This window comes from Eschscholzia californica, unplaced genomic scaffold, assembly GCF_041429995.1.
Source record: "Eschscholzia californica isolate CP2 unplaced genomic scaffold, dmEscCali1.0.p SCAF_5, whole genome shotgun sequence".
In the NCBI taxonomy this organism is placed as follows: Eukaryota; Viridiplantae; Streptophyta; class Magnoliopsida; order Ranunculales; family Papaveraceae; genus Eschscholzia; species Eschscholzia californica.
Window position 1 is genome coordinate 11,794,466 of NW_028238472.1, and position 15,939 is coordinate 11,810,404.

General features: G+C 37.3%; 1 protein-coding gene and 3 non-coding genes across 4 annotated transcripts; 3 read left to right on the top strand and 1 right to left on the bottom strand.

Annotated features, from left to right (window-relative positions):
- Positions 1–1,808: 1,808 nt before the first annotated feature.
- LOC147537083 (FBD-associated F-box protein At2g26860-like) lies at positions 1,809–2,666 on the bottom strand. The gene has a single exon (XM_086642731.1). It carries the CDS (start codon positions 2,664–2,666, stop codon positions 1,809–1,811), a length of 858 nt encoding a protein of 285 aa, XP_086498857.1.
- Positions 2,667–12,685: 10,019 nt separating this feature from the next.
- Positions 12,686–12,770, top strand: LOC147537084 (small nucleolar RNA snoR20a). The gene has a single exon (XR_015226792.1). It is a non-coding gene; the product is annotated as a small nucleolar RNA snoR20a (small nucleolar RNA).
- A 114-nt stretch (positions 12,771–12,884) lies between these two features.
- Positions 12,885–12,967, top strand: LOC147537085 (small nucleolar RNA R38). The gene has a single exon (XR_015226830.1). It is a non-coding gene; the product is annotated as a small nucleolar RNA R38 (small nucleolar RNA).
- A 331-nt stretch (positions 12,968–13,298) lies between these two features.
- On the top strand, positions 13,299–13,411 carry LOC147537086 (small nucleolar RNA Z152/R70/R12). Its single transcript, XR_015226844.1, has one exon. It is a non-coding gene; the product is annotated as a small nucleolar RNA Z152/R70/R12 (small nucleolar RNA).
- The last annotated feature ends 2,528 nt before the right edge of the window (positions 13,412–15,939 follow it).

Sequence of the window (15,939 nt, forward strand, 5' to 3'; positions counted from 1 at the left end):
CCCCCAAGATGATGGGGGGGCTAGGAATTCACAACACTGAGTTGGACAATTAAGCCTTGATGAGCAAATTGGCTTGGAAGATCAAATCCGAGCCTAAAGCTATTTGGGTCCAACTCCTGAAGTCTAAATATTATAATAATAGCGACCAGCCGGGTCTAGCTAAGACCCATCACTCGTGGCACTGGAAAAACATTAGTAAACACTTGTATAATATAGACAAACTCTCTTCATGGGAGGTCCAGAACGGAAAAAATATAGAGGTATGGAAAGATAATTGGATTCCTTCTCTTAACAACCCCCCGGAGAATATTTATAACTCTCCGATCACTAAAGTTTCTCAACTAATAGTACACAACCATTGGAACCTAGAACTGCTCAATAGCACTTTTGACGAAAATACCAAAAACTTAATTCTTACTATTCCTATAGACTGTAATAATGAGGATCAACTTAGATGGTCCCTCACTAAGTCAGGCAACTTTACGGTTAAATCAATGTACAGACACCTCTCCACCAGTATGAACTCGCCTTCTAAAAAGGAACCTAACTGGAATTTTATTTGGTCCATCCAAGTAGTTCCTAGAATTAAACTTTTCTTATGGAAAATTTGTGTCAAAGCCCTCCCGGTCCGGGAGCGGATTGGTAAATACATTAACAATAATCTGAATTGTCCCAACTGCAACGTGGTGGAATCAATGGAACACGCTCTTTTACACTGCCCGTTAGCGAAAAACATTTGGTTTTACTTTAACATCATCTCAGAACAGATTCCGTCGATTAGAGACTGGATCTTCTCTTGGGAACAGAACCCTGAACTCAATCAAACTCAAAATGGCATTCACATGGCCACTATAATGTGGATCATCTGGAAAATTAGATGCGATCACTGCTTTCAACAGGAAATCAACTCTCTAGAACATATAATATCTATCATTACAAACTTTCCACAGTATAAACAGAATCCCCAAATCAGAACGAAGATGAATCCAGTTAAATGGACACCACCTTTACCAGATTGGGTGAAAATAAACGTAGATGCATCTTTCAGAAACGTAAATGAAAATGCAGGTATTGGAATTGTTATTCATAACCACGCATCGGAATTCATAGAAGCTTACGTTACAACCACCAGAAGCCGAAGCGCCGAGGAATGTGAATCTTTAGCAATCCTAAAAGGAATAGAATGGGCGGTGGCCCACAATTACAATAAAATCATCATTGAAAACGACAATATCAATGTAATTCAATATCTTCAAAAGAATAAAAATGAAATACAATGGCAAACCAAAAGGTACATTCAAAAAATAAGAGAAATCGGATCCCTTACAGAAGCAGTCAAATATTCGTTTGTAAACAGAAAATCCAATCGCGTTGCAGACAAGCTAGCCAAGTGGGCGAGGAAAAGGACCAAAACTCAAACATGGAAGAATATACCGTACTTTATTTCGAAGTTGTATTGTAATAGAATTCTTGTTGTTTAATATAATATATCATTTCCACAAAAAAAAAAAAAAAAAAAAAAAAAAAGGCGAATGAAACAAGTGCGACCAAAGCAGGAACTCCAGTCCAACCACAAGGATGCCCTTGAAGATACAGCTTATCCACATAATAATTTTCATTGATGAATATTTAGGAGTTGATAAAATGGGTAAGAATTCAAATTACTAGAAAATATTATCCTTGGGTGAAACAATCTGTTTGGAGAATCAACGTCACTTAAAACTACCTCTCTGCTTAAAGCATCACATAAGCTCTCGATAAATTTACAATCAATCATAGCCTAAAATTGAAGTTGTTCGCCATCTACTTCAAACAACAAGAATGTTACAAATGGAGCGACTCTTATAAATACGATGATTTGGAAGTTCACACGAAGAATCATCATCTCTTATAAATTTCCATTTGAAACTATCAAATTTAAGTGATAAGAGATTTGGAGCATTTATATTTATAGTACATGTTTGCTGGTTGTTGTATGACGACTCAATGTATTTTTTCTTTTTCTTTTTCTTTTTTTTGTTGAGAGCGCGGTCAATGAGGTCAGGGTCAATGGGGTCAATGTATTGACAACTAGACATTTTTAAATGCTTAAGATGGGGAGAAGATATCTCAAGGTTTTTTTGGTTGAATATGCATCTATGAAATGACAATGACTCGAGAACATGACAATTCAACAAGATCTTCTTAATATCACCATCTTCATCTAGCCGAAACCCTCCGAGAGTAAGTTTCTCTAGCCTAGGTAAACTCATTGAATTCAGTATGTCAAGCTTTGGAAAATCAGAATATCCATTCTCATAATGCAACTCTAATCTCTTCAAATATTTCGAAGTAAATATGGTATCAAGAGGTAATTGATTTTTTATGTCATCACTAAGATTGTCAACATGTAGTTCTTCAAAGTTGTCACGAACATGTAATACTTTATTAACAAAATCACTAAACTTAATCTCAGAACCATAATTTGTGTCAAGGAAATTTAGATATGGAAGAGATTTCCAAACATACCTCCAGTCTTTAGATAAAATACAAGTCTGGATGGCTTTTCTCAACGTAAGAAAAGAGACGATCCGATGTTTAATCTCTAGTGGTAACACGCTAATCCTGTCTACTTTTTCTTCTACTCCTTTTTCTTCTTCTTCTTCTTCTTCCTCCCACCAGAACATCTTAATATTATTATCTACGCACAAATTACTAGGTTTAACGAGATCCTCCTCCGGATTTATATAAAACCAGCAAAACCCTAACTTGTTCATTAAGTCAAATCCTAAAATCTTGCATTAATCACGAAATCGGATCCTATTCTCGTGCAAAATCTTTCTTATATTTAGCAACGGTTTTATCCTACTTGCTGAAGATGGTCGGGGCGCTTTCAACAAAAAAAAAAAAACAGAAGGCGCCTATAGAACTTTATTTCTCGAGGGCCAGCACTTTGGGGAAAGCAAAATAGTTTCCGGGGTGTGAAGACTTGGTTAATTTTGTTTGATTTTTGTTTATGTTTGGTTTACTCAATTGCAATATGTTGAAGAAACTCATGAACTAGGACAGTCTGAGGCTTCACAAAATATGTAATTATACTGCTTTTAGTAGGTCGTTTAAATTGATCTAAACACTGATTTTTTTTTGTGAAAATATGCTATTGATTACGTACCATAGAGTCTTCACCGTAAATTACCATAGACAAATTATGTGATGGAAGATTGTATATATAATGACGAGAATATCTTTACGAAAAATTTGTCTTTAGATCGTCTCATTTGAGCCATATAGAGTATCCCATATAGCTTTTGTTTTGTAAAATACTTTTTAGCTTGTTATAACTATGTGATGTTTCTAATAGTAGCTATGTGAGTATATTAGTTCTCACTCCCCAAAACACAACCTTCATCAATGGGTTCTCAGATTTAGCAAGAAAATTTTACCTAATAGCATGCAATTGGTTTATTTTGTTTATCTTCTTCCTTCTTAAAAGTACCCTCTTTGAATTCATGACTCTTTTGATATATATTTTCAGTTAGGGTTTCTTCCCGGTAAATATTATCGTCACCTTCTTCACAAACGTGAGTATTCTTGACCTTCTTCTTTCCAACTCTAATCTCCAAAAATGAAAAGAATTTGCTTAACCCACCAGGGAGTTCCATTGCTTCTCCAGCGAAGGGTCTTGCCGGATTCCTTTCTTCGTTTCTATTCTTCGTTTCTAATAAAGTGTTACAAGTGCACGTTCGAGGACTCTTTAATGTCCTTCCACCCCATCTCTCTCTCCCAACTAATTTCTCATGTTCACCAATGCCAATTAGTAGATCGTAAATCGTCTTCTACCAAGCCTAATGTCTATTAGTAGTATCTCTTTTAGGTAGGGGGTTGTAATTGGAAGACATTAAACACATGGCCAAATTAATAATTTCACATAGCTTAGATAAGGGGGTTCTTCTATCCTCCTGAGATATATTGGCAGGTATGATAGAGTCAATCCCTTGAAATTTAGTACTTCTATCAACCACGCTAAACAGTTAAAAATGGGCCAGACTAAAATTTAGAAAAAAATACTCCACCTAAGTACGATTGGACCGAGTCACATAATAGAATAAAAGTGAATATTATAATTGACAGCACATTGGAAAATTAAAGGCGAATGAAACAAGTGCGACCAAAGCAGGAACTCCAGTCCAACCACAAGGATGCCCTTGAAGATACAGCTTATCCACATAATAATTTTCATTGATGAATATTTAGGAGTTGATAAAATGGGTAAGAATTCAAACCAAGAATTTGGAAGTTCACACCAAGAATCATATCTTAAACAAAAACTCAAAATAGGACAAGGATCGTCACGAAGATTTAATAAGTTATCAACAAAATCACTTAACTTAATTTCATGACTATATCTGCCACAGAAATTTAGATACGGAAGAGATTTCCAAACATACCTCCATCTTTTAGATAAAATACAAGTCTGGATGGCTTCTCTCAACTCAATAAAAGTGAGGATACTATGAATAATGTCCAGTGGTAACTCACTAATCCTGTCTTCTTCTTCGTCCCACGAGAACATCTTATCATTTTAGCTACTACCAACTAATTACTAGCTAGGTTTCTAATAATGGTAATAATAATCAGATTCGGGAAATAATTGACTAAAGATTTTGGATGAGATTGGACTTGATTCTTTCCAATATATTGTATATACTATTTCCTACCTTATGTATTTTCTTTCCTCTCTTATGTATTTTCTTTCCTCTCTTGTGTATAGCTATCTATGTCAACTACATATTTATGTAAACTATTAACAATATAAATATACAAGGGAGGTTAATGGTTTTCCTCACACAAAACCTATTCATATTCTTTTATGGTATCAGAGCCATTCTCTAACGAGTTCGATCCTTGTTATCTTTTTCCGGTTGTCTCCAACCGAGATCATTATTCTATTGTCCGGTTCATCTTTACCGAGGTTTTCTTCTTTTCAAGAGTTATTTTTTTTCCCGATTTCATATCGAGGTTAAAATCTTCAAAAGATTTTCTTATTAAGTTTGTTTGCTATGGAATTTTCACCCGGTTCTTCTATTTCAAGTGCTATTTTATCTCCTTCGGCACCAACTATGATATCTTATCCGCATCTTAGCTCTATGATCAACTTAAAACTTGATTCAGAAAATTTTTTGCTATGGCGTCCTCAGATTTTATCTTTATTGGAAAGTCAACGTCTGGTTCATCATCTTGATAATACGGTCCCTCCACCGGAACCTACACTCGCTTCCCCTACAGGTTCGTTAACTGTTAATCCTCTCTATGAATTTTGGTTAACTACGGATCGCCTTGTTTTTTCGATCATCTATAGTTCTCTCTCCAAAGAGGCAATGAATGATATTATAGGCTTAACCCGAGCGGCTGATGTTTGGGCTCAGCTCAATCAAACTTATGCTAGTCCATGCATCACTCGCTCTCTTCAGCTCAAGGAACAAACTCAATGTATTAAACGAGGTAATGCATCTATAGCGGATTATGCTCGTAATTACAGGGTTTTATGTGAAACCTTAGCCACCACTGGTCATCATATTTCTGAAGCTGAGAAAGTATACTGGTTCATGAAAGGTCTCGGCCCGGATTATGAAACTTTAGCCGGATCTATTCTCTCTAAACCACCTCTTCCAACTTTTAAAGATATTTTACCTATGCTTCAGGCTCAAGAAGGTGTTATAAAATCCTTTCGGGTTGTTCCTCCTATTACCGAAGGTGCTTATGTCTCTACCTACAATTCAGGTCATCGTGAATATCGGTCTCCACAACGTTCCTCTCGTTATGATCGGTCTTCTCGGTCTCCCCCTCGCCATGATAGATGATGGGCCTAAAAAGTTTCCTAAATAGGTCTACACCCGCAAGTTCACGGGTGTCAAGTTGTAAAATTCCGGTAAGACCAGTTCGTTCCTCAGAGACTAAGTCAAATTTCAATTCTAATCTTAAAACTATTAGGTCTTCAAAAAGTGGTTTGATTGATAATATTTTTTTTTCAAATAATAAAAAGATAAACAATAATTAAAATTTAAATAATACTAAAGTTGATATTCAGATAAAGGGAACCTAGGGTTTTCGAATCCGTCCTTCTAATAATTCTAACGATGATTCATTATGATTTAATTAGCGAATTCTTTATATAACTCAGATTTTTGGTCCATGAATGGTCTAAAAATCCGGAAGATTTTATCATGAAAAACAAGAAAAAATATTAATAAATCATATCGATAAAATTACTTACGTAGAACTTCATCTAAGACCCTAGATAGAGATTAGTTAATCATGATGAAAAATTTAAAGGTTAACTATATAAAATGTGGGAGAAAAATAAAAAAATTGAATTTCTTACTAATTTTCCAGCCAAACAGAGCCTTAGGGAAGTGATTTCCTTCTGATTTTCCACTGTTCTGCCAAACGCACCCTCTGGGAAAACGATTTTCTCGTCTTCCCAGAAATATTTTCCCTATGAGAAAATTATTTTCTCTCCTATTTTCTCATCTTCTCCAACTATCTTTCTCTCTCTAACTTGCTGTTTCTTATCTTATAAACTCTCTCTAACTTTTCTTTTCTATCTCTTGAACTTATTTAACCAGAAATAAGATTGAAACAAATCAGAATTTCCTTAAAACCGAAAGAAATGATCTCACTGTTAATCTCTCTTTCTCTACAATCTTTCTGTCTTCCTTTGTAATCTCTCTCTCTCTCACTAAGAAACAGAAATAAAGATGGAAAAGAAAAAGAAAAGCAATTAAGAAAGAAAGAAAACTAATGATAATCTCTTTCTCTCTCTAAACCGAGATGATGAAGATGATTTATTTCTTTTCTCAGCCGTGATGATACTAAATATCTCACACTCAATACATTAATCTCTCTTGCTTTCTGTAATTCCCCTCTCTCACTAAGAAGTAATTTCAAAACCGAGATGATGATGATGATTGAGTGGAGAGATGATCTCTGTTTCTCTCTCTCTCTCTCTCTCTCTGATTTTCTCTATAGCTTGAGCTTGAGATGATGATCTTCCCCTCCAATCCGAGATGCCCCTCTACTGTGTTTTCCGTCCCTCTATATAGAAGAAGAGAATTGAACCCAATCTCTTCCTCCAATTTGAATCCTTTCCAAAATCACCAAAGAAGATCAAGAAAGAAAATATCCCCAGCCATTTCATTCCTTCTCGGTCTTGTCACTTTCCTTATCTGTTTCGTTAATCCTTTGGTTACAAATAATTCTCCCCAACTCTTCCTTTCTCTACTGAATATTCTTTCCAAAGTATTAAGAGATAAGAGAGAAAGAGATGTGCGGTTTAACAGTAGATAGGGACGAGAGAATGGAGGAAGTACTGACCGTTCCAATATTTGCTATTAAGTGAAGAAGTTTCGGTGCATCCCGGAATAACTCAATAGGCTGGGACACAAGCACAGATTCAAGGGATTAAAGAGAGTGTTCGACAGCCCTTGGATTCAGTTGGTTTCATCGAGGGCTACTGAAGTATCGTGCTCCCGCGTGCATGCAGTCTGAGCTTTCTTGTTCCTGGAAATATTGAACCACTCACGTGGATCGACGTGTAGCTGTCTAGAGGACCACATTATGTGTCCCATGGAGTAGCGTAAGATGATACTCCGGGTTGTGGAGACTGTCCATTTGTTGGAAGTTCACATTAACCGTCTGATGGAGCGGACCTACTCTCATTAAGATGCAACAGTAACACTGGATCTCCACAACATGGTATATCTTTTGCGCCCGATACTTGTACCGAAATATCCCTACTGCTCAAAGATCCACACTCCAGCACCATCAGATTGAGTGGGACCACTGAAATTTCGGCTCCATGAATCACAGGATCACCTACTCTGGTACTCCTGCTGACTTGGTCATCCATGCTTGACTTCAACTTTGACTTAGGCTATCCTTCTCGTCCGGGGTCCGATTTGACTTCCGTTTTCGCCGTTGGATTCGTTTTGAACTCTACTTTCATCTGAGTATTAAAGTCGACCAGGATTAGCATAACCAACAACTTACCACAATGCCCTTAGCATGTCTTTCTCCCGATTTTAATCGTTTTTCACACTGAATTCAGTAAAAGACACCTGAGAAAGAAAACAAACAATTCATCAGAGTAACGGCTCGAATTGAACTAACTAGCCCAAGTTAAGAGATTCAGATGAGACATTTTCATGGCTCATCAATAGACGACCCTCTCGGTCCACACCGACGTTTGTCTGTTAGTGGTGTAAGAAGCCTGGGAATTCTGTTGATCGTTGTTTTTTGCTTACTGGTCGACCACCGCGACGTCAAAGAGACTCTCCTCGTCGCCGTGATCAATATTCACCACGACAACCGTACCGAGAACCCTCTCCTCGTCGGACCCGTGACTCATCTCGTCGTCGTCCTCATGATCGATCTCTATCACCTCGCCGAGAAGCCCACGTTGCCGATGCTGAATCTATTGAAGCCGCAGGTGATGCTCTTCAGTCTCTCGTCATCACCAATCCGTCAGATCCGTCTTGGTATGCCGATAGTGGTGCCTCAAGTCATATGACGTCAGGTTCCGGTAACTTTTCTCACTTAACTCCTTATTCTGGTTCAAATAAAGTCTACATCGGTGATGGTTCGCCTCTCGCCATTCGACATAAAGGTTCCCTTTCTCTTCCCACTCCTTATGGTGTCCTCACCTTACCTGATTCACTTCATGTTCCTTCTCTTACTAAGAATTTATTATCTATAGGCAAACTTGTTGATGATCTTCATTGTTTTGTTCTATTTTTAAAACATGGTTTTGATATCTTTCAGGAGAAAGGAAGGCTTCTGGGCACCGGCAGTAGGCGAGGAAATTTGTTTGTCTTAGATGAAGCTCATTCCTCATTTTTTAGTTCTACTTCAGTCTCAGTCAAAGCACCACTTGGTATATGGCATAGTCGACTTGGTCACGTGTCTTCTAGGGTATTAGAAATTTTAATTAAGGATAATTTAATTCAGTCTGTTTCCAAGAATTCTATGTCTTCTACTTGTATTTCTTGTAATATGAGTAAAAGTCATAGACTTCCATTTACTTTGAATAATAAACAAACTTCTGGGCACCGGCAGTAGGCGAGGAAATTTGTTTGTCTTAGATAAAGCTCATTCCTCATTTTTTAGTTCTACTTCAGTCTCAGTCAAAGCACCACTTGGTATATGGCATAGTCGACTTGGTCATGTGTCTTCTAGGGTATTAGAAATTTTAATTAAGGATAATTTAATTCAGTCTGTTTCCAAGAATTCTATGTCTTCTACTTGTATTTCTTGTAATATGAGTAAAAGTCATAGACTTCCATTTACTTTGAATAATAAACGAGCTTCTTCTCCTCTTGCTCTTTTGCACATTGATTTATGGGGTCTTTCTCCTGTTCCTAATTCTAATGGTTTTAAATATTATGTGCTTTTTGTTGATGATTACAGTCGATTTTCTTGGTTTTATCCACTTTGTGCTAAATCTGAATTTTTTCAAGTCTTTGTAAAATTTAAATCTCTTGTCGAAAATCAATTGGACTCTGAAATTAAGACTCTTCAATTAGATGGAGGAGGTGAATTTCAAAATACTCAATTTTTAATTTTTCTAAGTGAAAATGGCATTGACAGACGTATTTCTTGTCCGTATACACCTGCTCAAAATGCTCGTGTAGAGCGTAAACATCGTCATGTAACTGAAACTGGACTGAGTCTTTTATTTCATAGTGGGTTACCTGCTATTTATTGGGTTGAAGCTTTTCAAACAGCAAATTTTCTCATTAATCGAATGCCTACGACAGTGCTCCAGGATGTCCCTTCTCCACTTTATACGGTAAGCCACCTTCCTATTCCATGTTGCGTTCGTTTGGATGTCTTTGTTTCCCTTATTTGCGACCTTATGCTTCTAACAAACTTTCACCTCGGAGCTTCCCATGTGTGTTTATCGGTTACAGTCAATTGCATAAGGGTTTCAAATGCTTAGATCCTACCACCAAGAAGGTATTTATCTCTCGTCATGTTATTTTTGATGAAGCTATTTACCCGTTTAAAACGTCTGATTTTGTGTCTTCATCTGATGATCTAGTGAGTTTTCTTGATACTCGTCCCTTAATGTCTATCTCGTCTTCCACTACTACCCCTAGCATTGAAGCCAATCCAATTCCCATTCCGGTGGATGATTCTGCCTCAAAGGCACCTTTAGTTACCACAATTCGTCTAGATGATACCCCTGTCAGTTCATTCGTGACCCCTATTCCTGCACCTACTGGGGAGGTGCCTTCAGTCTCGACTGAGGGCCCCTCCGCAGCTCCTTCTACTACACCACCGGAATCTATTCCTACCACTCCTCTAGTATCGGGTCCTCGTTCTTTGGCAGGTATTACTCCGGTTCCCATGCGTTCTCTGAATGATTCCATTACGGGAGGGGTTGCTCCGACGGTTTCATTAGATTCTAGCTCAGAGTGTGGTCCTCAAGGTTACAGGTTGATGGACTCAATCATGCGTGATGCTCTACTAGTTGACACGACTCCATCTCAGGTATATTCTTGGTACCCTATTTCTCCTCGTGATTCTGATATTTTTGGTTCTTCTGGTTCCAGCTTTTATGCTGCCTTATCTGCTATCACGGAACCGCGGGGATATCGTATGGCTAGTAAATCAATACATTGGCAACGTGCTATGGAAGAAGAAATGGAAGCTCTTATGAAACAACGTACTTGGTCTTTGGTCCCCCTGACCCCTCTATGAACATTGTTGGTTCTAAATGGGTTTTTCGCACTAAGCTCAAACCTGGCGGTGCTATTGTCAGGTATAAAGCCCGTTTGGTTGCCCAAGGTTTTACTCAAAAACCTGGACTTGATTTTGATGAGACTTTCAGCCCTGTGGTCAAACTTACAACTATTCGGATAATTTTTTCTATTGCAGTTTCTCGTGGATAGTTCATTCTTCAGTTAGATGTGAAGAATGCCTTTCTTCATGGGGATCTAACTGAGGAGGTTTACATGGCCCAACCTCCTGGCTATGTTGATACTTCCCATCCATCGTATGTTTGTCGTCTTTACAAGGCTCTCTATGGTTTGAAGCAGGCTCCTCGGGCATGGTATGACAAATTCAGCTCTTACCTACTCCGTATTGGTTTTCGTGTTAGTAAGTCTGATACCTCTCTTTTTATTCGTACGACTCCAGTGGGTATGATTTATTTGTTGCTTTATGTTGATGATATTATACTCACGGGAGCTGATTCCTCCACCATTGATACTATTATTTCTCAACTATCTTCTGAGTTTGATATGAAGAATATGGGTTCTTTACATTATTTTCTGGGTATTGAAGCAACTTCGAATAAGGATGGTCTTTTACTAACTCAATCTAAATATGCATTAGACATCCTTAAAATTTTAAATTTAGAGGGTGTCAAACCAGCTTCTACACCTATGACTACAGGCATTCAGTTGTTAGGACAGGGTGTTGCTTTTTCAGATCCTACTCAATATCGTAAGGTGGTGGGTTCTCTTCAGTACCTTACGTTAACTCGTCCAGATTTAGCCTATGCAGTCAATGTGGCGTGCCAGTTTATGCACGCTCCCACAGTTGACCACTTTCAAGCTGTTAAACGCATATTGCATTATGTTAAGGGGACGATTCACATGGGTTTACAGTTGTTTGCGGACTCTGCCTCTAATTCTCTTCATGCTTACTCTGATGCTGACTGGGCAGGTTGCCCTAATACACGTCGTTCTACATCTGGGTTCTCCATTTTTCTTGGTCGGAATCTTCTCACCTGGAGTGCTCGTAAGCAGCCTACGGTTTCTCGTTCCAGCACCGAAGCTGAATATCGGGCTCTTGCCTCCACTACTGCTGACTTAACTTGGATTGGTTATATTCTTCAGGAATTGGGTATTCGCCTATCTACTCCTACTAGTATATATTGTGACAATAAAAGTGCCATCCTCATGACTGCCAACCCAGTGTTTCATGGTCGTTCTAAGCACATTGCTTTGGACTACCACTTTGTTCGAGAAAAGGTGGTAGCCGGATCAGTGGAGATTCAGTTTGTCCCATCTCATGATCAGCTAGCTGATATTTTGACGAAAAGCTTATCTCATTTCCGGTTCTTGGAGCTTTGTCCCAAATTGAACCTTCGCGTCTCCTCGAAGCTCAATTTGCGGGAGGGTAATAATGGTAATAATAATCAGATTCGGGAAATAATTGACTAAAGATTTTGGATGAGATTGGACTTGATTCTTTCCAATATATTGTATATACTATTTCCTACCTTATGTATTTTCTTTCCTCTCTTGTGTATAGCTATCTATGTCAACTACATATTTATGTAAACTATTAACAATATAAATATACAAAGGAGGTTAATGGTTTTCCTCACACAAGCCTTCTTTTATCTACTACCGCCCATCGAACATAGTCTAAGCAAAACTCAAAAAATCCCTCTCCTACTTCCAAAACCCTATAAAGTTGAAGCCTGATGATATAACGAAGTCTCTTACTTACAATTGTAAACCCTAGTTTTTTTTTTTTGCATTCTTCTGTCTGTCTATTATTTGTTGCTGATATTTTCTTAAACTCTAGCAGTCTATTGGTTTTACATTTTTTTCTGTTTAGGAGATCAAACAGAAAAGTATAATTAGGTTTCTAAGGGTTGCAACTTTTAAATTGTGGGTTGATCTTTGTTTATGTTTTTGAATGATTTAATGGCATGTTGTTTGGTTTACTCAATTTCAATATGTTGAAGAAACTCATGAACTAGGACGGTCTGAGGCTTCACAAATATTTAGTTTTTCAGTTAAAATTCTCTTCTAGATTCACTAGTAAATCTCATTTTACTTCTTGCTACCCAGATTATAGTTTGTTATGTTTTCTGTATTCTTCAAGTGTTTTGTGGATGATGAGAATTCAAAATTAACAGTCATCCCTGTCTGAGAGTATTTGTGCTGATTAATTTTAATCTGACACGTCAAAAAACACTGTTTTCTAAACAAATCTATATCAAGGCATGTAGTAATAATTTGAAGTTAGATTCAATATGTATTTATTTTGCTTTTATTAGAAATTATGTGATGGAAGATTATATATCTCATTTGAGCCATATAGAGTATCTATCACATATAGATTTTGTTTTTTAAAATACTGATTAGCTTGTTATAACTCTGTGATGTTTTTAGTAGTAGCTATGTGAGTATATTAGTTGGGTAAGTGGTCGTCGTTTAGGTTTTTTTTTCGTTGTTGGTGCTAGTGACATGGTGGTGTATTCCTTAGTAACTGTGTGTTCTTGAAAGTTAAGACTTGTAGATGCGATGATGAGATGAAACACACGGAGGTGTGTCGAGGGCAGTGGTGGAGACCTAAAAAATCTCTGCCATGAGCCTTACAACCAAAACGACTTCTCCTTCCACTGAGCATCAAATGTGTTTCAACTTCTCTTTATTGATTGATTGAATTAGATTCGAACAAAATCCGTTTCTCCACTTTTTCTTCATGAAATATATGTACCTTTTTCATCCAATAAAGCTTTTTTCTGCAGGGTTTCAACTACCAAAGCGTTTTTCGTAGGGGTGAGCAACGGTCGGTTTTTTTCGGTTTTAATTCGAGCCGAAGCCGAACCAACAAGTGGCGGTTTGACTAAATCATCGGCCGAAGTCGAGCCGATCATTCGGCCGGCCGACATGGTTCGACTCGGTTTGGTTCGGTTCGGTTGATCGGTTTAACCGAGCATAACTTAGAGAAAATGGTTAACTAATGTTATTCATATCTTTGCATATATTGAAAATAAAAATTAAATACCCATCGTACTTTTCCACCATTACATATACCGAAAATTAAAATTGTTAGTTCATCGTACTTTTGCACCATTACAAACAAAAAAAAAGTAGAATGACGAATGCAAAATCTATAATATTAAGTTACTAACTAAGAATAGGTAGTGGTACGTATAAATCAGTGAAGACTTACCTCTAAAACTTTTCAATCAAGTTGAATAGGTTGTGGTTGATAAAGCCAACAACAACTAGGAAGGAGGACAAACAGTAGTATGGAAGAGTTGATTAGGGGTATTATATTTTTTTCCTTTGTTGTTTAACACTTTCTAACTTTACAAAATTATTATTTCATTTTTCCTTAGGGTTCGATCGGTTCGGTTTGGGCGGTTTCTAGAAACTCAAGTCGAAGCCAAACCAGACCGATTTAGGTTTGATCGGTTTTTCGGCCGAACCGAGTCGAACAGTGATCGGTTCGGCCCAAAAACTGATCGGTGCTGTTCGACTTGGTTTGGTTCGGCCAATTGGTTCGGTTTTTGCTCACCCCTAGTTTTTCGGACACGCCATGGCATTTTGGCCCAAACTACTTTGTCTAGCAGAATAGCTTTATAGTTGATTTTGATCTCTGTGTCCATGTAATATGTATTAACTAGATTGTTATCAGTGTTATTCCTTAATATATAACTCGGTCATTTATTCATTTGCAAGTATAATTCCATCGTATTTCAGCTTATGCAGTGTTACAGACTACTAGTATCTTTTTTTCGTCAAGTCATTCGCTAAAATTACCAAGAATTCCACTTTTAGATGATGTGCTCAATCAAGATAGTTACTCTCCATGGATCAGAAAACCATACAGATTCCAATATCATCAGAACCCATACCGTGGACGTGGATTAGTCAGCCTTCCACTTGGATTATATGACCGAAGAGAAAGAAAAACTCCCAGAATTGGTACAAGATAAAATGTATCAGAACAAATTGTAGAAGTTCAAAATTTAATTCAATCAAACAAATTCTGTTTTGCTACTTTCTTCTTTTTCTCTACATTCTTCTAACATCTGTTTAGGTTATACAAAAAAAACAAAAGCATGTACCCATGAGACAAAAGATCTTCTTTCTAAAGGGATTCGATTCGGAACTATTATATGTCCAAGGTCCAATATTGAAATCATTTCAGAGGGTTTCCCTTACTTTGTCCGTGTCAACAAACAATTCGAAATACCAAGAGAAAGAAAAACTCCCAGAATTGGTACAAGATAAAATGTATCAGAACAAATTGTAGAAGTTCAAAATTTCATTAAATCAAACAAATTCTGTTTTTGCTACTTTCTTCTTTTTCTCTACATTCTTCTAACATCTGTTTAGGTTATACAAAAAAAACAAAAGCATGTACCCATGCTTCCCCATCTCCTTCTTTAAACCCACAAAGGTCCATAGTTTTACCCTGCCAGTTGCTCCTTCATGAAACCAACTAAAAAGAGATATAAATCAACCCCTTGCCAGCCTCTAACTATCTATCTATGTATCTATGTATCTGTTTTAGTAGCTACCGTTCACTTAAAACAGATCATAAATCTATACTGATCATGTCTGTAACTCCCATTTGCACTGTGTTCATTGTCATCCATGTTAACAGCTAAACTCGCCTATTATGAGCTTAATATCTTGTTGGTTTAATGCAGGTCACAAGTTCTCTTGAAATTGAGGATAGAAAGAGGATAATTGCAGTCAAAGCTGCAAAAGAATTGGTAAGGTAGTCAACTTAATGTAGCATAATATGTAATAGGCCGCGGCTTTGGGGAATAAAAAAAAATCTCCGGGGAGTAAAGATTTACTCAATAAATATTAATTTAGGGGCATACTTTTCTTTTAGCCCAAAAATTATCTTGATCAAACATTGCCCCCTAATCTTCATCTTCTCTCTCCCTATCTCTCTTATCTCTCTCCGCATTCCAACCTCGGCAACTTACAAAAGTAAAAACCCTAAAAAATGTTATCACTCTTCAAACTTCTACTCTTCTCTCTAGTGAATCGCTACAACAAAGGTTTAATGGAACCCTAAAATTTATTCTTTGAAATTCTTTCAGAGGAAGTAGAGAGGTCTAGAGAGAGAGAGGGAAGTAGAGAGAAAAAAGTATAGAGAGAGAGAGAGGGGAGATCTTTCAGACGAGGT

Coding starts and splice junctions, on each gene's coding strand:
- LOC147537083 (XM_086642731.1), bottom strand. CDS start 2,666: ATGTTCTGGTGGGAGGAAGAAGAAGAAGAAGAAGAAAAAGGAGTAGAA.